Source organism: Saccostrea cucullata, unplaced genomic scaffold (assembly GCF_032062105.1).
Source record: "Saccostrea cucullata isolate Sc308-1 unplaced genomic scaffold, CSIRO_AGI_Scuc_v1 ctg3938, whole genome shotgun sequence".
Taxonomy (NCBI): Eukaryota; Metazoa; Mollusca; class Bivalvia; order Ostreida; family Ostreidae; genus Saccostrea; species Saccostrea cuccullata.
The window spans coordinates 1-23,590 of NW_026932002.1; the positions used below are offsets into that span (position 1 = coordinate 1).

The 23,590-nt window shown below is 34.6% G+C and overlaps 1 protein-coding gene and 1 long non-coding RNA gene across 2 annotated transcripts; both read right to left on the reverse strand.

The window, feature by feature from the left end:
* Positions 1-14,472: 14,472 nt before the first annotated feature.
* On the reverse strand, positions 14,473-16,280 carry LOC134234239 (uncharacterized). The gene is made up of 3 exons (XR_009985142.1): positions 15,557-16,280; positions 15,011-15,294; positions 14,473-14,640 (listed from the first exon to the last, which is right to left on the reverse strand). It is a non-coding gene; the product is annotated as an uncharacterized LOC134234239 (long non-coding RNA).
* A 4,684-nt stretch (positions 16,281-20,964) lies between these two features.
* On the reverse strand, positions 20,965-22,221 carry LOC134234240 (uncharacterized). The gene is made up of 2 exons (XM_062716289.1): positions 21,534-22,221; positions 20,965-21,314 (listed from the first exon to the last, which is right to left on the reverse strand). Exons 1-2 carry the CDS (start codon positions 22,134-22,136, stop codon positions 20,982-20,984), a joined length of 936 nt encoding a protein of 311 aa, XP_062572273.1. The 5' UTR covers positions 22,137-22,221; the 3' UTR covers positions 20,965-20,981.
* Between the last annotated feature and the right edge of the window lie 1,369 nt (positions 22,222-23,590).

Here is a 23,590-nt window from a genome sequence, read left to right on the forward strand (position 1 = left end):
ATTTACTATCAAAAACCTTTACACAGATTTTACTTGCACTGCCTATCCTCAGTTCATTAAAAAAACAACAGAATAACAAGTCACTTTCCAGTTTCGGAACTTTCCTAAAAAATCAAAAATACCTGAGCCGTTTAAGTGAAGAAAGTATGACATCAAATAAAAAGTCCTGTTGACTCCGAATGCAAACAATAGTTTTGTGGCATGGAGATTGCATTAATTGTTGTTTGTAATTTTTTCAAGTAAGTTGTTGCTATGTTTTAGCCTACATGTTGCTATGCACCGCAAAGGATTATTGGGAGTTTGGAATTTTTTCACGCGGTTAGATAAAAATTTCTTGGAAAAATGTGCAGACTTCAACCTGAATTTCCTCCGTTCGAACACGTTAGTCTATTGAGCTCCCTACACGAGCGTCGCTTCACGACGCTTGCTGCGCTCGCTATTAAAAAAATTATTGCAACTTTGCCAAGTAAACAAAATTTAAAGGTTTGTATTCTTAACACGCTTAAATTCCTTATTCTAATAATTTATAACAATGCATTCTGACAGGTAATCTAAACATGAAAACTGCACAGACATGCATAATTATTTTAGATCAAATAGCAATCATCTACTATGAAGTATACATGCATTTTACAGGAATCTGGATGCTCACAAGGACAAGAGGTGTATGAAAAAAAAACCCAAAAAGGTAAGATTTCTGAATTATTTTCTAAATCATAAAATCACATGAATTGAAATTATCTTTTTCAGTGTTAGTCAGGCATTGAGCTTGAGCTCTAACCTTTTTGTTTTAGCTTACCTGAACCATTTTAAGGCCTAAGTGAGTTTTTTGATCAGTGCCTGATGTTGTCTGTCATCATGTTGTCATCTATAAACTTTTCACATTTATACATTTATCAGAATTAATCCTAATTTGAACAAAAAATTGCAAGATAGTGAATTAGTTCATATTCTATAGTAAACTGATTTGCCAGGTCAAAAAAAACCCAATTGTTTTATATAGCTTTAGTTTATTATTTGTCATATATTTATATGGATATCAATAATGATGCATTTTAAATTCTCAATGGTCATCTTTTTCTTTCAGAAATCATGTAAGGATCGAAAGTTTGAAGTGTCTGTTGGAATGATCAACATGGAACTTTCTGAGCCTTCGTACTGAAAGTGAATCTGTTCGTGACACCGATGAACTGTCAACCTTCTAACATAACCATTTACTAATTTCATGGGATATCGGTGAGGAAGTGATTCTCTAGCAAACACATCAGAAGTTTTGGGTCTTCATTAATTGGGATCTTTGGCACGTACGTTGGGGGAAAATAGCATCTGTTTATTTTATGGGATCATTGTATTAATATAGTCATGTAGTACATACTTTTTGCATGTAATACATGTGTTTGTCACTTAAGTCATTAACTTTGTACCAGTACATAAGCATGATAAGCCACTGGCAGTTCATTGTAAATGTATACCCTGTAGAGGTTTCATTGACCATTCCAATTGCATGGCCAATGTCGTTTAATAAAACTAACTTCTTATTTAAGAAAATGCAGACTGGAGTTTACTAAATACATGTATATCATAAAAGGATTATCATTAATTTAACCAAGGTGACTGATTCTCTAGTAATCATATTTTTCTCTGTAAATAACCTTTGATGTAAAATACTTTCCGTGAGAATACTTTATGAAAGTGTGCTTATATTGTACATTCGAGAGTTATATGCAATATTGTTCTCAAAAAACATTGTAAAAGAAACAATTTTTTTATTTTGAAAATATAGATTTGATCTATGAAAAATTGTGATGTTATCAAGTTTTTTTTGTAATTATTTGGCACTAATTATTTCAATATTCATTGTACATGTATTTGGAATTTGGAATCCTGGAATTCCATGGATTTCCATGGAATTCCTTAGATTTACAAATTTCCTGGAATTCCATGGATTTCCTCCGCAAATTTCCATTCTGGCATTGTTCCGCTGTTTTCCAGGCTTGATTCAAAATTCCAAATCATTCCGAAAAAAGTTCCGTCCCAATACTCCGGAGAATTCTTAAGAATTCCGCGGAACAAAAATTCCATGGAATTCCATGGAATATGCTTTGGAGTTCCATGGAAGTTGCGGAAAATCTACATTAGGGGTTGTCAATACCATGACCTTGTCAACAAATACAATTTATTATTGAGTCAAATGCTGACTGACATTTTTCATAATAATTGTTAGTCTATTATTTACTATAGGATTAAACGTTCTTTTTTCAGAATTTATCGATGTGTAAACTCTGCCTTTTTACTCACAAACTGAATAAAAGTGCGAAGCACTTATGTAAAGTTTGTGAGTAAAAAGGCAGAGTTTACGCATCGATAAATTCTGAAAAAAGAACGTTTAATTCTTATAATTCCAATTACGAATTTTTTTAATTTATTATTAAAATTATTTCTCTTTAAGGCCACCATACAATCCGTTATTTTGTACGGCGTAGGAATACTTTATGCCGCAAAGAAACGTATATAAAATGAATATAGATAAAATTCAACTTTATTTGTCAAAACAATCAATAATTAAACTTATAAAAACTCATTGAATGTTGTTTAAGTCAACAAATATCGTAAAGAGGCGTATTCTCCAAAATAATTCGTCCTTGACCATGTCCATGTTGACGTCATGACGAAAGTTGAAGACCGACTACGTCCTCGATTTGCTCTGGTTTGTTCAAAGATTTAGGGAGAATATGGGATTTGTAGGATGTAAATATATGAATTTGATGCTGAAAAGGCAAGAGTCTGAGGTACGTTTTTTCCTTATCACAACGATACCAACTGAGCTGATATGGAACGTCGAGAAAATGACAGCATGATCAGCGATTTCAAAAATTCACACTTGTAATCCGATAGTGACATAAACATAATATTCCCGTCTGTCAGTCCTGTTTATCTCCTTTTCATTCATTAATTCATTCATTCATTTTATATTATAAGTTTCTTGTAATCATAATTTAGCTAAAACGGACTAGAAGTATCTGTTTTCATTGTTTTTACAACAGTCAAGAAAGTAGTTCTGGTTGAAAAATTCATCGATGTGTAAACTTTTTCTTGAATTTGTTCTCGTCCAGTCAAAACACATGGAATCAATAAATAAAATTAAGATTGGAATTATACTGGATTGACGACGGATTTTCCCGTTATTTCTCGATCATGACTAGAAGCACACGGCGGGTGTGACCGGTTGGCAAGGGATGCTCACTCCTCACCCTATGGCACCTGATCCCACCTCTGATGTGTTGGAGGTCCGTGTTTGATATGCTCCTATTTTGTATTGTTTTATGAACGTTTAATGTTAAGTACTATTCGTTATCTCTATATGTTTCATTAAACGCTGATTGACGATGGATTTTCCCGTTATTTCCCGATCATGACAAAGAGCACACGCCAGGTGTGACCGGTAATCAGGAGATGCTCATTTCTCCATGAAACCTGATCCCACCTTTGATGTTTTAAAGGTAGGTGTTCAACTCCTATTTTGTATTCTTTTATGGACTTTTGATCTTGAAATCTGTTCATTGTCTCCATATGTTTCATCATCAATGTGTAAACAATAAAAAATAGTTACTTCTATTCCTATGTCGCACAATATATCTCAGTGAACTTGAATTTAAAGATACCTAAGAGTCTGCCACATCTGTTTCATATTTGGATATTTTACTAAAAATGACATCAATGGTTATCTGACATCAAATTTTTATGATAGACGTGATGAGTTCAATGTTCTATAGTACTTGTCCGGGTCGCCAGCGTGGCGCAGTAGTTAAAGCGTATGCTCTAGAGTCGCGAAGTAAGAAGTTTATCCTTATGTCGAGGGTTCGAATCCCACTGTGTGACGTGGTGACCGGTCCTCCGGATGAGACCGTATAAACCGGGTCCCGTGTCGCAGTAGGTGCTGCACGAAAAAGATCCCTCAGTTCTCAATGTCCCCGAGTGCCAAACATTATAAGGACAAAATTTTTAACTTCCCACCCCAGGTGGTGGCGTCTCCTTAATATTGAGTGAAACAACATACAGTCTATCAACCATGCAATCATTCGTGTCTGACAATGACACTTTTCAACTGCATATGAGGGTTATGTCTCTTCCCTAATGTAGATTTTCCAAAGGGTTTGGAAAAGTTTTGGAATTCCATGGAATTCCAATCATTTCTATACCAAACTCGAAAAGAGTGTCTGGAAGTTTTTGGAATATTTTGGAATTTGGAAAAAAAATTGGACTTACATATTTTTTGGTTTGGAAAGTAGTGGAATTCTTTGGAAAAAAATGATAAAATGAAAAACTTAGCCATTTTCTGCGCTGGAAAACTGTGGAAAATTACTTAGAATTTTTTTAACTGTCGACTAATAGTACAATAACATCGGGATCGAAGTCGGGCTCGATGAACAATTAATTTAAACAACACGCTGAAATTCAAAAATATTGAATGATATGTTGATGTTGCACGGAAGGGAAGTTGGAAAGAGAGTATCTAGAACAGAGGAATCGTGATTAGCAGTGGATGGAAGAAGAAGAAGACATTTTAAGACACGGTAGGTACAATATTGTAAAGTATTTTATGTGTCCTTGAATGAAGAACGCTTTTGCTACTGTTCATTAATCTGGGCACCACACATAAACTGCCCGACGGTGAAATCGTTAGTGCACTATTTCAATTTTGTAATAATTATTTAACAACTCTAAACATCTCAATAAGATCATGGATTTTAACCCGAATGTCCTCGTTTGGGATCGAACTGATGTAAAGAATTTTACCTATATACGTTCCTTTGTTCAAGACGAGCTAGATAACATTTACAGAGTATGATGTAAAATGTAATTATTATATATATTATATTTTAAGGCGTGTTCATGATCATTTTCAGCTCTTATTTTAATTATTTTATAGCTGTTGCTGCATTGTGCCTGAGATGATCCCCTCAGTGCTGGCGTTTGATAACTTGGTGGATGTAGATGTGCATGCTTAGCCAGTCAGTCACTAGGCATGTGAATATGGTGAGAACTAGCACAAATTATCGTTCAAACCAAGTAAACTAACTCTGATTTTATTGTGATGTGATGTCTATTAGCATAATGATATGTTCTACGGTGCCACCGTTGGGGCGAGCGCAGTTATTTACTATCAAAAACCTTTACACAGATTTTACTTGCACTGCCTATCCTCAGTTCATTAAAAAAACAACAGAATAACAAGTCACTTTCCAGTTTCGGAACTTTCCTAAAAAATCAAAAATACCTGAGCCGTTTAAGTGAAGAAAGTATGACATCAAATAAAAAGTCCTGTTGACTCCGAATGCAAACGATAGTTTTGTGGCATGGAGATTGCATTAATTGTTGTTTGTAATTTTTTCAAGTAAGTTGTTGCTATGTTTTAGCCTACATGTTGCTATGCACCGCAAAGGATTATTGGGAGTTTGGAATTTTTTCACGCGGTTAGATAAAAATTTCTTGGAACAATGTGCAGACTTCAACCTGAATTTCCTCCGTTCGAACACGTTAGTCTATTGAGCTCCCTACACGAGCGTCGCTTCACGACGCTTGCTGCGCTCGCTATTAAAAAAAATTATTGCAACTTTGCCAAGTAAACAAAATTTAAAGGTTTGTATTCTTAACACGCTTAAATTCCTTATTCTAATAATTTATAACAATGCATTCTGACAGGTAATCTAAACATGAAAACTGCACAGACATGCATAATTATTTTAGATCAAATAGCAATCATCTACTATGAAGTATACATGCATTTTACAGGAATCTGGATGCTCACAAGGACAAGAGGTGTATGAAAAAAAACCCAAAAAGGTAAGATTTCTGAATTATTTTCTAAATCATAAAATCACATGAATTGAAATTATCTTTTTCAGTGTTAGTCAGGCATTGAGCTTGAGCTCTAACCTTTTTGTTTTAGCTTACCTGAACCATTTTAAGGCCTAAGTGAGTTTTTTGATCAGTGCCTGATGTTGTCTGTCATCATGTTGTCATCTATAAACTTTTCACATTTATACATTTATCAGAATTAATCCTAATTTGAACAAAAAATTGCAAGATAGTGAATTAGTTCATATTCTATAGTAAACTGATTTGCCAGGTCAAAAAAAAAAACCAATTGTTTTATATAGCTTTAGTTTATTATTTGTCATATATTTATATGGATATCAATAATGATGCATTTTAAATTCTCAATGGTCATCTTTTTCTTTCAGAAATCATGTAAGGATCGAAAGTTTGAAGTGTCTGTTGGAATGATCAACATAGAACTTTCTGAGCCTTCGTACTGAAAGTGAATCTGTTCGTGACACCGATGAACTGTCAACCTTCTAACATAACCATTTACTAATTTCATGGGATATCGGTGAGGAAGTGATTCTCTAGCAAACACATCAGAAGTTTTGGGTCTTCATTAATTGGGATCTTTGGCACGTACGTTGGGGGAAAATAGCATCTGTTGATTTTATGGGATCATTGTATTAATATAGTTATGTAGTACATACTTTTTGCATGTAATACATGTGTTTGTCACTTAAGTCATTAACTTTGTACCAGTACATAAGCATGATAAGCCACTGGCAGTTCATTGTAAATGTATACCCTGTAGAGGTTTCATTGACCATTCCAATTGCATGGCCAATGTCGTTTAATAAAACTAACTTCTTATTTAAGAAAATGCAGACTGGAGTTTACTAAATACATGTATATCATAAAAGGATTATCATTAATTTAACCAAGGTGACTGATTCTCTAGTAATCATATTTTTCTCTGTAAATAACCTTTGATGTAAAATACTTTCCGTGAGAATACTTTATGAAAGTGTGCTTATATTGTACATATGAGAGTTATATGCAATATTGTTCTCAAAAAACATTGTAAAAGAAACAATTTTTTTATTTTGAAAATATAGATTTGATCTATGAAAAATTGTGATGTTATCAAGTTTTTTTTGTAATTATTTGGCACTAATTCTTTCAATATTCATGTATTTGGAATTTGGAATCCTGGAATTCCATGGATTTCCATGGAATTTCTTAGATTTACAAATTTCCTAGAATTCCATGGATTTCCTCCGCAAATTTCCATTCTGGCATTGTTCCGCTGTTTTCCAGGCTTGATTCAAAATTCCAAATCATTCCGAAAAAAGTTCCGTCCCAATACTCCGGAGAATTCTTAAGAATTCCGCGGAACAAAAATTCCATGGAATTCCATGGAATATGCTTTGGAGTTCCATGGAAGTTGCGGAAAATCTACATTAGGGTTAGATGATTCGATACACAAGAACTTGCACTATGTATATACTACCAATTTCAAAAACGAATCAAGCTATATATTGAAATAAAAAGTTGATAAATCAATGATATTAACAGTCTTGCATGCTTAAAATCATCATTTCACAAGTTTTATGATCGATTCATTGACTGGTCAGCTTGTACGTACAATCCATCATTAAGTCAATTACTTACATTTTTTCATACTTTTCGTTAGACTATCATTTACAATTTGAATTGTTAACGATATGTTTATTTGTCCCATCATGACAATAGCACATGGCTAGTGTGACCGGTCGACAGGGGGTGCTCACTTCTCCATGGCAGCTGATCCTACCAGTGATGGTTTAAAGGTCCGTGTTCACTCAACAACGATTTTTTGTCAGTAGCAATTACCGATTATTATTCAATTATCTAGAACAAACATTTATCTTATCTATTTTTTGACATACAATGTATTTACTCATATCAAGTTACACCTCTGATATGATTCATACATGTATCAATTACAAAGATGAAGATGATGAAACGTGATCGATCTCGATTATAAAACTGTACAAATACTGTTTTTGAAAAAGGGAAAGGGGATTACCTAAACAAAGTTTGACAAGCAAAAGGAAATCCTTTTTCGTCTAAAGAAGGAGGGGATAGGGATGGGCAGTAGAAAGTATTTCTTATTAAATTAGCTTTTCTATATTTCAGACGGACATTAATTCAACATACTGGGGGTTTGTTTTTTGTTAGGAAATGTTTATGTCGTTTATTATAACACCGTTTTAAAATCATTTGCTTAAAACACCGTGAAGAAAATGATATGGAAAAGCTCACAAAATGTGTTAGATTGTTAAGTTAATTGAAAGAATAAATAAATGAAAAGGTGATATAATTGAGTAATACTTCCTTTTTTTTTTTTGCATAAAGCTGTCTGTAGAAATGATGTTGGTAAAACTGAAGATCAAATCGGAATTATTTAGTTTGGCCAAGTGTTTTTACCGGCTGACATGAAAGAAAGGTAAGTTTGGAAGTTAAGGGAAATGATGAGCCCATTTAAAATCTTATAGAATAAATCAATAATCAAAGCAAACAAAAAAGCGGAAAGGGACATCGACACAGTTTCAACTGATGATTTTAAAAATCTATTTTGAAAAATACAATTTAGGCAATTCAAATGATTAGCAAAAATTTAAACGTCATTTGTTGATTCACAAAGAAGATACAGAACTTAAAATCATTCATTAACAAGGTTCGTGCCTTTTCTGTTTACATGTATATAGAAAATATCATTTTTATAACATATCAAGATTCACCAAATCACTAGAAACTGTATAATCGTATTTAGAATTAACTTCTTTATGAAAAAAATGCTTGAAACGAACTTAAATTTATAAAACCTGTGTAAAAAAAATTCATGGCACGAGCCTTGTTTATATAACAAAGGTTTGGAGCTCTAAACCTCTCTTGTATCTCTACAACTGAAATTCGATTTTTTGATAATTATTAAGACTACCTTAGTTAAGTATTTGTAAACTAAAAAATTGAAAAATAAATTTGAAATTTTTAGCTGAAGCTGTGTCCATGTTCCTTTAAAAAGCCGTTACACTACAAACTTTACAGATGTATTTACTGTATTACTGTGTTTTGAACAATTAGTTTTTGGGCTTTTATATTTCACAGGTATATTCCTTGTGACAGGATCTTTCTTTGGATACCAACAATTCTGACCTTTTGGCCTTGGAATTTGATCTTCTTTAAAAAGCTTTAACCTTGGCCATATTTTTTTAACAGTGGACGATTTTGCTCTTATATTTTACTTGCATATTTCTCATAGCAACGTCTTCCCCTGCGTACCATTAATTTTAACCCTTTGATTTGGAATTTGACCAACTTTAAAAAAAAAACTTTAATTTTGGTAATAACATTTTAAAAGTTAGTTCTTGGGCATTCATATTTGAAACAACATAACTAGAATTCAGAAGATGTTTTTATCTAAAAATAAACTGAAACTGTAGTTCATTCTATGCAGATAAAAGTATTTGAATAATCCCTCGAATAATCCCTCAAACTATTTCACAAAACCTGATTCAATTCTTCTTCATATGATTGATTATAAATAATTCATATATTTGCAAATGTAAACTTCTATAATCAAGAACATACAAATGATCCACTTTTGGAATAGTTTTCTCCGACTTTACTAGATTAGAAAATGCGTTAATAAAAGTTTTTTTAATGTCCTATATGATCCCAGTCCTGTACCACAATGTTTAATATGTATGTTTCATAACGAAGTAGACAACATTTCATGTAAAAATCAGGAATTATACAAAATAGAGCACGCAGACAAAACATGATATTACTATTTTCTTCTTCATAACAATCGTCAAAGAGAGTTAAAAATTTGAATATACATGTAGTGTGTTCTCCATTCCTTTGACCCTATTATTTCAGGTGGAGTTTTGGTCTTTTGATTTCTTTTGGTCAATACTTTTGTGTACAAAGCCATGTAAGGAACCCATTTGTGTACTTAACAATACCGAAGCTGAAGCAGCCTATATGTCATTCCTATAAACGTTAACGATAACTCACAAATCGGCACTTAGTTGGTCATTTTTCACACTTGAGTTACCTGTCCTTAAAACACAACAACGTAGTAGTCAACTTCAAATAATTAAACTTTTTAATGGTTTAATTAAAGGTATGCTTAAGTTATTATCTTATTTGATAATTTCATGTACATATAAATCTATCTATGAAATATTTTCTACCATATGACGAACTTGGAAAATAAGTTGAAAGGCCTCTATACTAGAATGATTAAAGTTGCATGTATTATAATTTATAACAAAGACGGCATTGAATTTAAAAATCAAACTTGGATTGAAAAAGATATCCAGAAATGGTACAAAACTATGCTTAAGCATTCAATGGATGGTATTTAAGAAATCACAAGGATTCAATATAGAATTTACAGAAAGAAAATCATGTATAACAGGAAGAAAAATTTTTGACATGAAAGATTGAGTTTTTCCGGCATAAACTTTTAAGTTTCCTATGTAAGTGCAGCATTTGTTCCTTTTGTTGTTTATATCTTCCTAGTACCTTAAAATGATTCAGTAATGGAACACATTCCTTTTAGAAACTTTCACAGAATCTTTGTTACATAGTGCAATTATGCACATTTATCTTACTTTTTGATCTTATTTTACTTTTGATCGGACCTATCATTTAGTTATCACATTGCAAAACATTGAAATTCTTTCTATAATATTGAAGGGTACCAATCTCTCATCCATAACTCCTCCTATACCACTAAATAAAATATTGTGATACTTTCACAGATTCTTTATTACAATATGCCATTGTGACCTCCGATGAAGGATATGGAGATAACGATCAGTATTCAATATCAAAGTCCATAAAACAATACAAAATAGGAGCAGAGCAAACACGGACCTCCAAAACATCAGAGGTGGGATCAGGTGCCATGGAGGAGTGAGTATCTCCTGTCGATCATCCGCCATGTGCTCCTTCCGTCGTCAATTCAGTGTATAAATAATGTACTAACAATTAGTATGAAAAACGTAGGTCAGCATTTGACTCAATAATAAATTGTATTTGCTGACAAGGTCATTGTATCGACAATAGAACTTACGAAATGATGACTTTAAACGAGTCTGCTGTTAGTCTTGTTTCATTAACTTGTTTGTCAATAATTTACCTTGTTTTTGAAATTGTTCATACGTTTAATTTTGATCTGACACTTATTTCGAGAAAACATGGACTTTGGCGTTATAATTATATGGGAGGCGGGATATCATTTCGTGAGCTCAGTGCTCACAATGCCTCTAGTTTACATTGATAAAGTCAGGGAAGGAATATCAAAAATAAACTTAAAAATCAAAGGACAGTCTCTTATTTTTGGTAAATTTAAAATTAAAATAACAAGGTTGTTCCATGCAAAAATATGACATTGGCAGAAAAATCAAAAGTCAATAAAATGTGTTCCTACATTGTACAACAAAAAACTTAATGACACATTTGCATGACACTACGTACGAGCCATTTAAATATCTAAGAAGGTGCATGACACTCAATATTTCCTACAACTTTCGCAAACGATAGAAGTTATCGGATAGAATGTGGTTGTTGGTGTTGAGCATTCTCTGTCACATTTTCCCTTTAAAAGCAGATTACTCTGGAATAAGGCCACACCCTTTTGTAAAAGGTAGCTTATCGTTCGAAAATATATAGTCGGACATAAAAAAAATGGGACTATATGTTTTTCTACAATAACTTTGTTCTCCACTCTTTTTTGTTCACACATACGCTATTTTCTTTAGAATGTAATTTTACTTTGTTTCTCAATCTTTACAGGTTAAATTATTTTATTGAAACTTCATCTGTTACGACGATTACTAAAAATAACTAGATGCTGTCATGAGACAGTAATACCCGCACTAAGGTGTTTGCCTCTAAATACACACTCCTTCATATTGGAATTTCCAAGGAAGAAGTCAAAATAATTCTATAATTATCTCCGTACATGTATTCGTCAAATTGAGCATAAAATGTTCAGGTGACCATATGATCTATGAGCCTCATAGATGTATTTTGTATACTTAATTCATTACCAGTCTGAAATAACAGAATTTAATTAATAAAGTAAATTACTTAATTAGATTCTGATAAATATTTTGCCCATATTTTGGAACTTTTTAAATTTACTTTCTCAACCACATAAAATATCATTTTAGGAAAGAAACCCATTGAAAATACAGCCCAATTAATTTGTGAATGCCTATCTCCCCCTCCCCCCCCTCTCCATCACACACACACACTCTCTCTCTCTCAAACATTTTTTAAAATAGACCTAGATGGCAAAGTTATGTTAAAACATCATTTATTATGATAGTTTGAACTAAACAGTTTTACGTGTGAACATCTTATTGAAAATTTCTACATTCACATTGGATTTGCGTCACCCATTATTATATTTTTAGATATCTCCACTCGGCACACCTCGGTCGATTCATACTTCATCTAATGAAGGCGACGGAATCAGCAAAGATTTGCTGAATATGAGATTATTAAGCACATGTATGCTGACGATGCAGTGTGGTCAGTTAAAATCATTTGTGTTTTAATTGGATTATATTGATTATATTTCATGAATTCGTTGTCAGGACCTATGACATTCGGTAAGTACAAGATTTAGTACAGATTGCATAAAAATAATTAAATACAAATGGTTAGGTTGAAGTTCAAAAAGGGTCAAAGATCATCGCATGCCACAGTCGACAAATTTCACATTGTCAAGTTATCTCCCGTTGCTGACACTCAGTATATATACACTATTACAGGCGTAAATCCAGAATTTTTTTTCGGAATGGGGGGGGGGGGGATGTCACACCTCAGTAAAAAAAAAATCCAGCCCAAGATTTCCTGAGAAGCAAATATAAATAATAATAATAAAAACAATGATGGTGGGGTCCCTGTTTTCTAAGGGGGAGGATGTCCAAAGTCATTTTTATTCTCTCCAGTAAATAGTCTTATTTAAATAACTGCAAATTCAAAGGGGGGAGGGCGTGTCTGATCTCCCTAGCCACTGACTCCCTGTAACCTGAAATGACAATTGATCCTATGACTCCACAATAGTAGAAAATTTTTCCATTTGACTATATATACATATTTTGTTTCCTGTGTTTATGTTTGTTTGTCTGTCCACAGAAACTTTAACCTTGCCCATATTTTAGTTTTAAGTGGATTGGGCTATACACATGGCTTCCACATTTCATAGGTAAATTCCTTTTGGCAAAACCTTTTAATGGGTACCACAAATTTTGACCTTTTGATCTCTTGACCTTGGAGTTTGACCCTTTTTTTTTTACAAGAAAAATACCTTAAACTTGGCCTAATTTAATTTTTGAACAGTTGGTGCTAGGACTTTCATGCTTAACATGTGTAATCATTGAACTTTCAACAGGTATAAATATTTTTGACCTTGACCCTAGAGTTGAACCCAATTTAACTTTAACCTTGGCAATAACTTTTGAACAGGTGAGGAAGTACTAGGGATTTCTCTCTTATTTCACATGTGTATTCTTTGTGACAAGACTTTCCCTTTGATACCAACAATTTTGACCCTTTGACCTTGACCTTGGAGTTTGACTTACATTTGAGAAACTTCAACCTTTGCCAAAAGCTGCCATAACAGTTGCTGTCACAACAAACAAACAAATTACTAAAAAAACACAGTATACATGTACATATTTTATATTCAACAGATATACTTCTGGTCATATCTCTAGTTCTCCCTTGAATCAGACATGGTGATATAAATATTTTAAAAATAATTATTATAAGAGTTGAAAAGGTTGTGCATATTAAAATATACTAAGCTCTGCAGATGAATTAGATATACCAGTTTAGCTTTATTTTGCTACCCAAAGCACCTTGATTAACTATTTACAAGCATACTGTTTTCTGAAATGTACTGTTTTCTGTCGTCCATCTGTTTGTCTGCAAACTTTTCACATTCTTAACTTCTTAAGAACCACTGGGCCAATTTCAACCAATTTACATGTACATGTAAATATGCAGGGGACTTTTTCCAACATAAATCTTCTTCTCAAGAACAGCAAGGACATTTATTGTCCCCCATTTTCGCTAAAGGTAGGGGACATTAAATCTCATTTGTCTGTCAGTCTGTCCATCTGTCACAATGAATTTAACCTTGATCATATATTTTGAATGAGAAAAGACAGGACTTTTATATTAAACATGTGTATTAGTATTTAACTGGGACAATACCATTCTAAATACACTATGATTTTTATTACCCATGACCTTGAAGTTTGACCTACTGTCATAAACAAATTAATTGTTTTAAATTGATCATTTTGAAAGATAAATGAAAGGGCATTCATATTGTACATGCATGTATATTACCTGTGATAAGACCTTTCCAAATGTATCATGACTTTTTGACTCTGTGACCTTGACCTTGAAGTTTAACTTACTTTTTAATAATGTTGTATTTCCCTTTGATTGAGAAGACATACGACTTTCACATTTCAAGTGTACATTATCCATAACAAGATGTTTCCCAACATGCTATGACTTTTTACCCCTTGACCTTGATGTTTTACCAAAATTTCAAAAGAGTGGGGTGTGTGGGGCAAATCTACCAATGTCCCATACCATTGGGGATGAGTTCACTTGGGCTCGGGAGGGGATGGCGAAATCCTCTGCAAAGATGGCCTTGAAGTAAGGGAGGTAACCACTGACCCGGACAGCTCTGCCGGTCGAGCTGCAGATTCCCTCTACAAGGACGGTCTGCTACAAAATAAACCAGTTCACTACATTGACACTCGACACTTGTCCGAGTCGATCAGAAAGGCAATTAAAAAAGATCAAAAAATGTTAGAGGTCATGCCAAAGAGAACCATGGCAGAAAAAAACCAAACTTTTCATAACTTTGCCCTTGATGCTGTTGACAGATGCACGGCTGAGATAAATCAAGCCCAAGCAGTATATGCAGGAGATGCAGATAAAATGAAAAACAAGCTCTCTTATGCCAAACATGCAATAGTGAAATGTTACATGGGAGATCATGCACTATGCAGAAAACACTCTCTGGTGTGTAAAGGGAAAGTTAGTAATAACTGGGTTAGCAAGAGTTCATATTTAGGTCAAGGTTTTACAATACCGTCTTCCGTCGAGAACGAAGCAAGGCTCCATGCCTGCATCTCAAAGAGGTTGTCTCCAGCTGTCTTGGACAAGACAATCAAAAATACCAATTCACAAAAGGTCGAAAGCTTCAATAGAACTCTGCGACGCTCCCTCCCTCGTAATGTCACTTTCACAAGAAACTTTCCTGGTCGGGCGCACAGTGCAGCTCATTCTTCTAATTACGGTCCGGGCAGCTCCATCCGAGGTCTCTGTGCAGGGGTTGGTGCCCCCATCCCCACTGGTGGCCAGGTTGACCATACCCTAGATAAAATTCAAAAAGATTATCAATTAAACAAATCATACGAAAAATCTCAATTCTACAAAACAAAAAGGTTATTAAGCGTAAGAAAATTTACAAACTTTATGAAAAACATCAGGAAGAGGTAAAATATAAAAAAAACATGATATTAGCTGAATCTCGAGCCCGAGGCAATAAAAAAAAGCATCCTGAACATAATTATTCTAAATCAAGTGATTAGTTTTTTTCCCTATTTATCAAAATTCTATTGAAAAGAAAAATTACATTAAAAAATACACTTTGGGTGGTGGGCCCCACAACAAAATCCCTGGTTAGCACAGTGCATGCGTTCTTGGTTCGTGGCATGGTTTTCCGTAGTAAGGTGCACCGGGTTGATACACAGCTTCTTATGGCAGAGATGACTGACCTCCAGGCCTGCAGCTGCAAACTGGGACTTGGTCAGCCTCTTCTCTACCATAAGAGCAACCCGGTGCACCTTCTCAACAGTACTACCCTCCTCTGGCCAAGGCTCCCGCATGACCCCATATCCATATCTATCAGTCCCCCCTCTCCAATATCTGCACTCCCCCTCTTTTTCACTTCTAGAATTCAGTTTCTCTTTTAATTTCCCAAAAATGTCTGCCATATTGTTCAATTTACTTAGACTCATTGATTGGTTAAAATAAATTACCTATATTTATCAATTAAGTCACATGACATTCCAAAAATGGGGTTTCTATAGGGAAAAGACTACTAATTATTTTCCCATAGAACTCTATACAAACCTTAGGCCCTCTCAGTACTTTACTATGACAATTTCAGAAAAATCCTTAGCATCATTTCAAACTTCGTTCTAAGCCCTAACAAAAAATACTGAAAAAAATATATGGTCCCATGGCGTTTATAGGTCAAAATTGCAGTTATTTTCAACTTATAGAGATCCGCAGTAAATAACACGCGACATAAAAAATCAACCCCCACTCCTAAAATCTGCCCTGGTAATTCTATAGTTTCTGTAACATTCCCTCATCCCATCATTTATTTCAAACGTCATTAATTTTACTTTAAAATGAAAACAATTACATACCTGATTTCAGCAAATGGCGTAACGCCTACCCATTCAGTATCCTGTTTAATGTTCCATAACAAACAAAGCCATGTGTACATCCGGGGATTTGGTGCTCTCATTCCACTAGACGAATTTCAGATTGTGAAGTTATCTCCCGTTGTCGATGTGACATTCAGTTACTGCCAATACTGGTGCGGATCCAGAATTTTTTTCGGGAGTAGGGAGGGGGGTTCACATCTCAGTCAAAAAATTCCAGCCCAGAATTTCCTGGCAAGCAGGAGAAAAAAAAACTGAAAACAAATAAACAAAATAAAAACAATGATAGTGTGGTCAATGTTTTCTAAGTTAGGGGGAGGATGTCCAAAGTCATTTTTTATTTGCTTCAGTATATAGTCTTGTTTAAATAACAAAGCAACTTCCAGGCGGGGGGGGGGGGGATGGGGGATTTCCAATCTCCCTACCCACTCCCTGTCCCTGAAATAACAATCTATTTTGTGATTCCAATTAAATAGTATATTTTTTTCCATTTGACTAATTATACATATTTTGTTTCTTGTGTTTATATTATGTCTGTCTATTTGTCTGCAGAAATTAGAACCTTGCCCATAAGTTTTAAGTGGGATGGGCTATACAAATGGCTTCCACATTTTATAGGTTTATTTCTTGTGACAATAAAGACCTTTTATTTGGGTACCATTAATTTTTACCTCTGATCACTTGACCTAGGATACACATTTTTACAAGAAAAATACCAAACTTTAAATTTGGCCTAAATTTTGATCAGTAGGTGCTAGGGCTTTCATGCTTAACATGTGTATTCATTGTGGACTGTCAACAGGTATAAATATGTTTGACCTTGACCCTAGAGTTTGAACCACTTAAAAAAAAAATTAACCTTGGCAATTAACTTTTGAACAGGAATTACTAGGGATTTCTTTATTTCACATGTGCATTCCTTGTGACAAGACTTTCTTCTGATACTAACAATTTGAACCCTTTGACCTTGACCTTTGAGTTTGACATATATTTGAGAAACTTCAACCTTCGCCATAGGCTTCCATACAGGGACATCAGTGTTTCACAAACACATCTTGTCTTCCTTATTATTTGGTGGTGTCTCCATATGAGGGAAAAATTCCCAAGAGAGATGTATTCACAACAAACAAACAAATTACTAAAGAAAATATAAAACATGAATATGTTGGTCATGCATATCTCTGCATGAAAAAAACAGCTTTTCAAATACTGCAACCATATTGTAACCCTTTCAAAACACTCATTTGAGCTTTTCTGGTTTCCTTAGCATATAACGTCTGTCGTGACGTGTCGTCCATCTGTTTGTCTGAAAACTTTTTATATTTTTAACTTCTCTAGAACCACTACGCCAATTTTACCCAATTCATATAGAAATATGTACATTTGTATGTCAGACTGTCCATCTGTCTCAATAAATTTAACCTTGGTCATCACGGTCATATCTACTGAATGAGAAGAGACATTCATATTAAACTTATGTATTAGTGTTTACCTGTGAGAATGGCATGGGTTTTTTTTTTTACATGTGACCTAGAAGTTTGACCTACTTGCAAAAAAATTAAATTGTTATAAATTCATCATTTTGAAAGAGAAAAGTTAGGGCATTCATATCATAATGCATGTATATTATTACCTGTGATAAGACCTTTCCAAATAAATCATGACTTTTACTCTGTGATCTTGACCTTGAAGCGGTCAAGCCTAACCAACTTTTCAAAAATGTTGCATTTGCTTATAACTTTTGATTGAGATGAGATATGACTCTCAAATTTGACATGTACGAGGGCCGTTCAAAAATTACGCGGACTTGCTGCACAGAAAAAATATTTGACGACATAATCGGGCAAAATGTCGCACATAATGTAAAAAAAATCTTCACTTATATGGTCTACAAAATTTCATATCAAAATGTTGTAAATTGGTATCAATTTTTAGTGATTCTTCAGGACATATCATTAAGTCACGGAGCAGCAATATCTTCGACGTCACAGACATCATTAAAAAATATGTGATTGAGCTTTCATTTTCTCAACATTTTCCCAAGAGAACCTGTACAGTTTGAGTTATCTTATCTACTCAACATCCAAACACCATTTCTTGGCAAGGTTTAAATCTATTAAACAAGTAAAGACTATTCTTTTTTTTGTTTTAAAACCAAAAAAACTGCAGGTATTTATGAAATATAGTGTGATATTGGTGACTCTCAATCACGTTCTTTACAGTCCGGATCAAGTTTTCGTCGATAATCTTCTTCCCGTCCTCCCGTGACCCGTATAGCCATTTTTCAGAGGTCTGATGGTCTAAAATTCCTATTTGCTATTTGTGGACGAATGTCACGAATACCCTAGTTTACTACATGTTTTATTATTCATATTTTGGATCTATGTTGGCGATATCTCGAGCATTACACATAATTCGACTAAAGTGTGGTGCGCCGTCATTTCACGAGACGTCATTTTCACAGTCGTTTTCACGGGAATCGCATCAGAGGAAAATCGCTTTATTTCTGTTAGTACGTCAAATATCACGCCAGAAATCCAAATACACAATAATAGAACAAATTAAAGATATATTTGAGAAAATTGTCGAAAAATATTGCGAATTATGGAAAATAAATGAGTTAAATTTTGAATTCCAAATGCTTTTGCTTCAGATTTTTTGTCGTGCTCCGTACCTTTCCATCAGCGATATCAATATACCGATAATTTTAGTAGAATGTTTTTGAAATACAGGAATTTTGCCCAAAATTTATTGGAATCTTTGAGATACATATTTCTGTGACATTTCATAACTCTATGACGTTTGTAAGAGTAAATAATAGCACAGTCCGCGTTATTTTTGAACGGCCCTCGTACATTAATTACTCATAAGAATTCAAGGTGTTTCCCAGCATGCAATGCTTTTTTTACCCCTTGACGTTGATGTTTTACATAATTTTCAAAATATTTAACTCTCCTAAAAGATGATTAGGCTTCTGAGTAACATTAAGGAAGAGTTCAGGGAAGACAGGGCTTTTTGCACAAAAAACGTCATTTTTTGACCCCCATTTGACCCCCTGGGGCAAAATCAAAATTCCGAAACCTTACTGCACATTTACATGACACCACCAACCATCTCCCAAAAGGTGATTAGGCTGCTGAGTAAAATGTAAGAGGAGTTCAGAGAAGACGGGGCTTTTAGCATAAAAAACATCATTTTTCGACCCCCATTTGACCCCCCAGGGCAAAATCAAAATTCCGAAACCTTACTGCACATCTACATGTCCCCGCCAACCATCTCCCAAAAGATGATTAGGCTGCTGATTAAAATGTAAGAGGAGTTCAGGGAAAACAGGGCTTTTTGCATAAAAAACGTTATTTTTCGACCCCCATTTGACCCCCCGGGGCAAAATCTAAATTCAGAAACCTTACTGCACATCTACCTGACACCACCAACCATCTTCCAAAAGATGATTAAGCTACTGTGTAAAATGTATGAGAAGTTCAGGGAAGACAGGGCTTTTTGCATAAAAAACGTCATTTTTTGACCCCCATTTGACCCCCCGGGGCAAAATCAAAATTCTGAAACCTTACTGCAGATGTACATGACACCACCAACCATCTCCCAAAAGGTGATTAGGCTGCTGAGTAAAATGTAAGAGGAGTTCAGAGAAGACTGGGCTTTTAGCATAAAAAAACATCATTTTTCGACCCCCATTTGACCCCCCAGGGCAAAATCAAAATTCCGAAACCTTACTGCACATCTACATGACACCACCAACCATCTCCCAAATGATGATTATGCTTCTGTGTAAAATGTAGGAGGAGTTCAGGGAAGAAGGGGCTTTTTGTATAAAAAACGTCATTTTTCGACCCCCATTTGATCCCCCGGGGCAAAATCAAAATTCCGAAACCTTACTGCACATCTACCTGACACCACCAACCATCTCCCAAAAGATGATTAGGGTACTGTGTAAAATGTAGAAGGAGTTCAGGGAAGACGGGGCTTTTTGCATAAAAAACATCATTTTTCGACCCCCGTTTGACCCCCTGGGGCAAAATCAAAATTCCGAAACCTTACTGCACATCTACATGACACCACCAATTATCCCCCAAAAGATGATTAGGCTGCTGAGTAAAATGTAAGAGGAGTTCAGGGAAGATGGGGCTTTTTGCATAAAAAACATCATTTTTCGACCCCCATTTGACCCCCCCCGGGGCAAAATCTAAATTCAGAAACCTTACTGCACATCTACATGACACCACCAATCATCCCCCAAAAGGTGATTAGGCTGCTGAGTAAAATGAAGAAGGAGTTCAGGGAAGACGGGACTTTTTGCACAAAAAACGTCATTTTTCGACCCCCATTTGACCCCCTGGGGCAAAATCAAAATTCCAAAACTTTACTGCACATCTACATGACACCATCAACCATCTCCCAAAAGATGATTAAGCTACTGTGTAAAATGTAGGAGGAGTTCAGGGAAGAAAAGTGTGACAGACGGACGGACGGACGGACATGAGTAACAACAATATACCCGAACTTTCTTTAGAAAGTGCGGGTATAATTAAGTGAGAAAAAAATGTTTTGTTACTTTTTATCCTGTAAACTTATTAAATTATACTGTTAAAATAATTCAATATAAGAGCGATGTAAAGCAAAAACCTGCCTGGTGACTTGGAAATTTTGACTAATATAGAATTTAGATAATTCTGTACCTTCTGACACAGTCACTGCAAAACTCGAGAACGTGTCCTCCATCTTTTTAATTTGTCTGGCAAGTACGTCTACGCCACTAATCTGTAATGTCGCGTTCACTTCATTCATTTGGTCTTGGAGAACCTCAATTCCTTCAGTCAGTCCTCGATCAATGTTTTCCAGAACCAAACTTTTATTTCGAAAGCTATCATCAAGTTCTTTAACTTTTTGGAAGTTCTTGATTACTTCTATTGCATGCGACTTACTGTAAACCAATTTTTATTCGCGACGACTTTATTTCGCGATTTACCGAGAGTAAACTAGTTTGCGACGATTTATTTTCGCGATCAAGCTTTTCTGGAATTGATTTTAATAGTAATAGAGACTTGAAGGACCCGTTCGCGGCGAGAAATATTCGCGATGACGAGGCTCTCGCGAACCTCGCGAAAAATTCTCGCACGCGAATAAAAGTTGGTTTACAGTATTCAGAGTGTTTATTCTCTCCAATGTGCTCATGTCCGATGATTTCAGTGTCTCTATGTCTTTTCCAACACTTCTTTCCATTTGTTTTATAGTATTATTTAACAAATCAAGCTGTTTTTCATATGCCAAATTTTTCAAGGCTTGTTTAAGATTTTCATCGTGGAGAGCTGAAGTCTTACTTTTCATTTTCTGATCAAGATTTTGAATTACGTCCTTTGTAAAGTTCCTATTGTCATTCACTTTCCCATACATCACCTTTAATTCCTCTTTAAGTTTGTTGTTTTCGGCCTCCATATTTTGACTTTTTGTTTCCAAATCCTTCAGGTCCTTTGTCATCACACTGAGCTTTGCCTTCATAAGTTGCCTATCATTTTTATTGTCTATGGCATCTATAACCACACTTTGTATTTTTTGCACCATAGCGAAGCGGACCAGGCTTTCCTGATTCAGAATGTCACGTAGGGCGTTGGACGCTCTACCTGATACGGTACTGGGTAACACATTAGATTCGCCAGATGCTTTTGCAGGTAACTGTATCTGACAAAAGGCTCTGTACACGGAAATCGATAGCATTAAGCAAAGTAATTTTAGTGATCCCATTTTCGCGAAAGTTTCTGATGGGTAAGACACCGTTTATATAGTGCACGACTAGGCGTTGATCATCCAAGCAATACATGTAGCACTCAGAAAAATAAGTGTTTATCGCTGAAAAGTTGAGAGCTTTAATATGAATTTGTTATAAACAAAATGAAATTATAATACTTTATTAAGATATATCATGCAGATGTGAGGGTTGGGTTGTATGTTTATTGTGCGGGCGGAGACATTTTAAATTATTTTTAGATATACACTCATTCTTTTATTGAAAACTGTGTTGATTATATTCCATATCTAATCACTATTTCCTATGTTCTTCCTGAGTAGTTAATTCAAAAGAAGTCGTATGTATCATGAGATTTTCAGTGTTAATTGAATTATCTCTCGTAAGATGTAACATAAGTAATTTAAAAGTCTGTAGGAAAACTCTCCCTCTCTCTCTCAATTAATCTAAAACCTATGTAGATGCAAATTACATCAAAGAAACATAATATGTGCGGGATTTTTCCTTTAAAAGAAGGATATGGAGATAACGAACAGTATTCAATCTCATAGTCCATAAAACAATACAAAATAGGAACAGAGCAATCACGGACCTCCGAAAAATCAGAGGTGGGATCAGTTCCCACGAAGGATGAGCATCCCCTGCCGACCGGTCATACCCGCCGTGTGCTCCTTGTCATGATCAGGAAACAACAGAAAAATCCGTCGTCAATTCAGTGTATAAACAATGGACCAACAATTAGCATGAAAAACGTCAGTCAGCATTTGACTAAAAATTGTATTTGCGGACAAGCTCATTGTATCGACGATCGAACTTACGAAATAATGACTTTAAAGCAGACGTCTGATATTCTTGTTTCATCAACTTGCTTGTCAATAATTTACCTCGTTTTAGAAAGTTTTGAAAGTTTGAAAGTTTCCTTTGAATATAAATCAGATTGTCTTTCAACTTGCGGTAAGCTTTACATTAAAATAAATATACATAAGGTAATGACAAAGGACTAAAACAAGCTTGTAGCTACAGCTTAAAAAGTGGAAGAGAGCACCCCCCCCCAAAAAAAAAAAACAAAAAAAAAACTGAAAGTTAGTGAAAAAACTTAAACTACAAACTAGAATGCATTAACTGTTTAAGTCAAAAACCTAATTAATTTTTCAAATCATGGAATTTGTCAGAGTTCGACCTTACAGCGACAAAAAATGTAAAAGAAGGGCAAGGGGAGACAACCAGAATCTAAATAATAATTTATTATATCAAAAATACTGTACGCAAAAAAGTGGATGGGCCGAGCCTTTTGCACCATTGCGTTGTAGGGTTAATAATGTCAATAATAGGGTTTTCCTTCATGTAACATTGAGCATTAAATATATTGTAATATTGTAATATACAATAATCATAACTAGGGCAATAAAGTACAAAATGGTTTTCATTTTCAATAAAAAAAATTACAAAAATG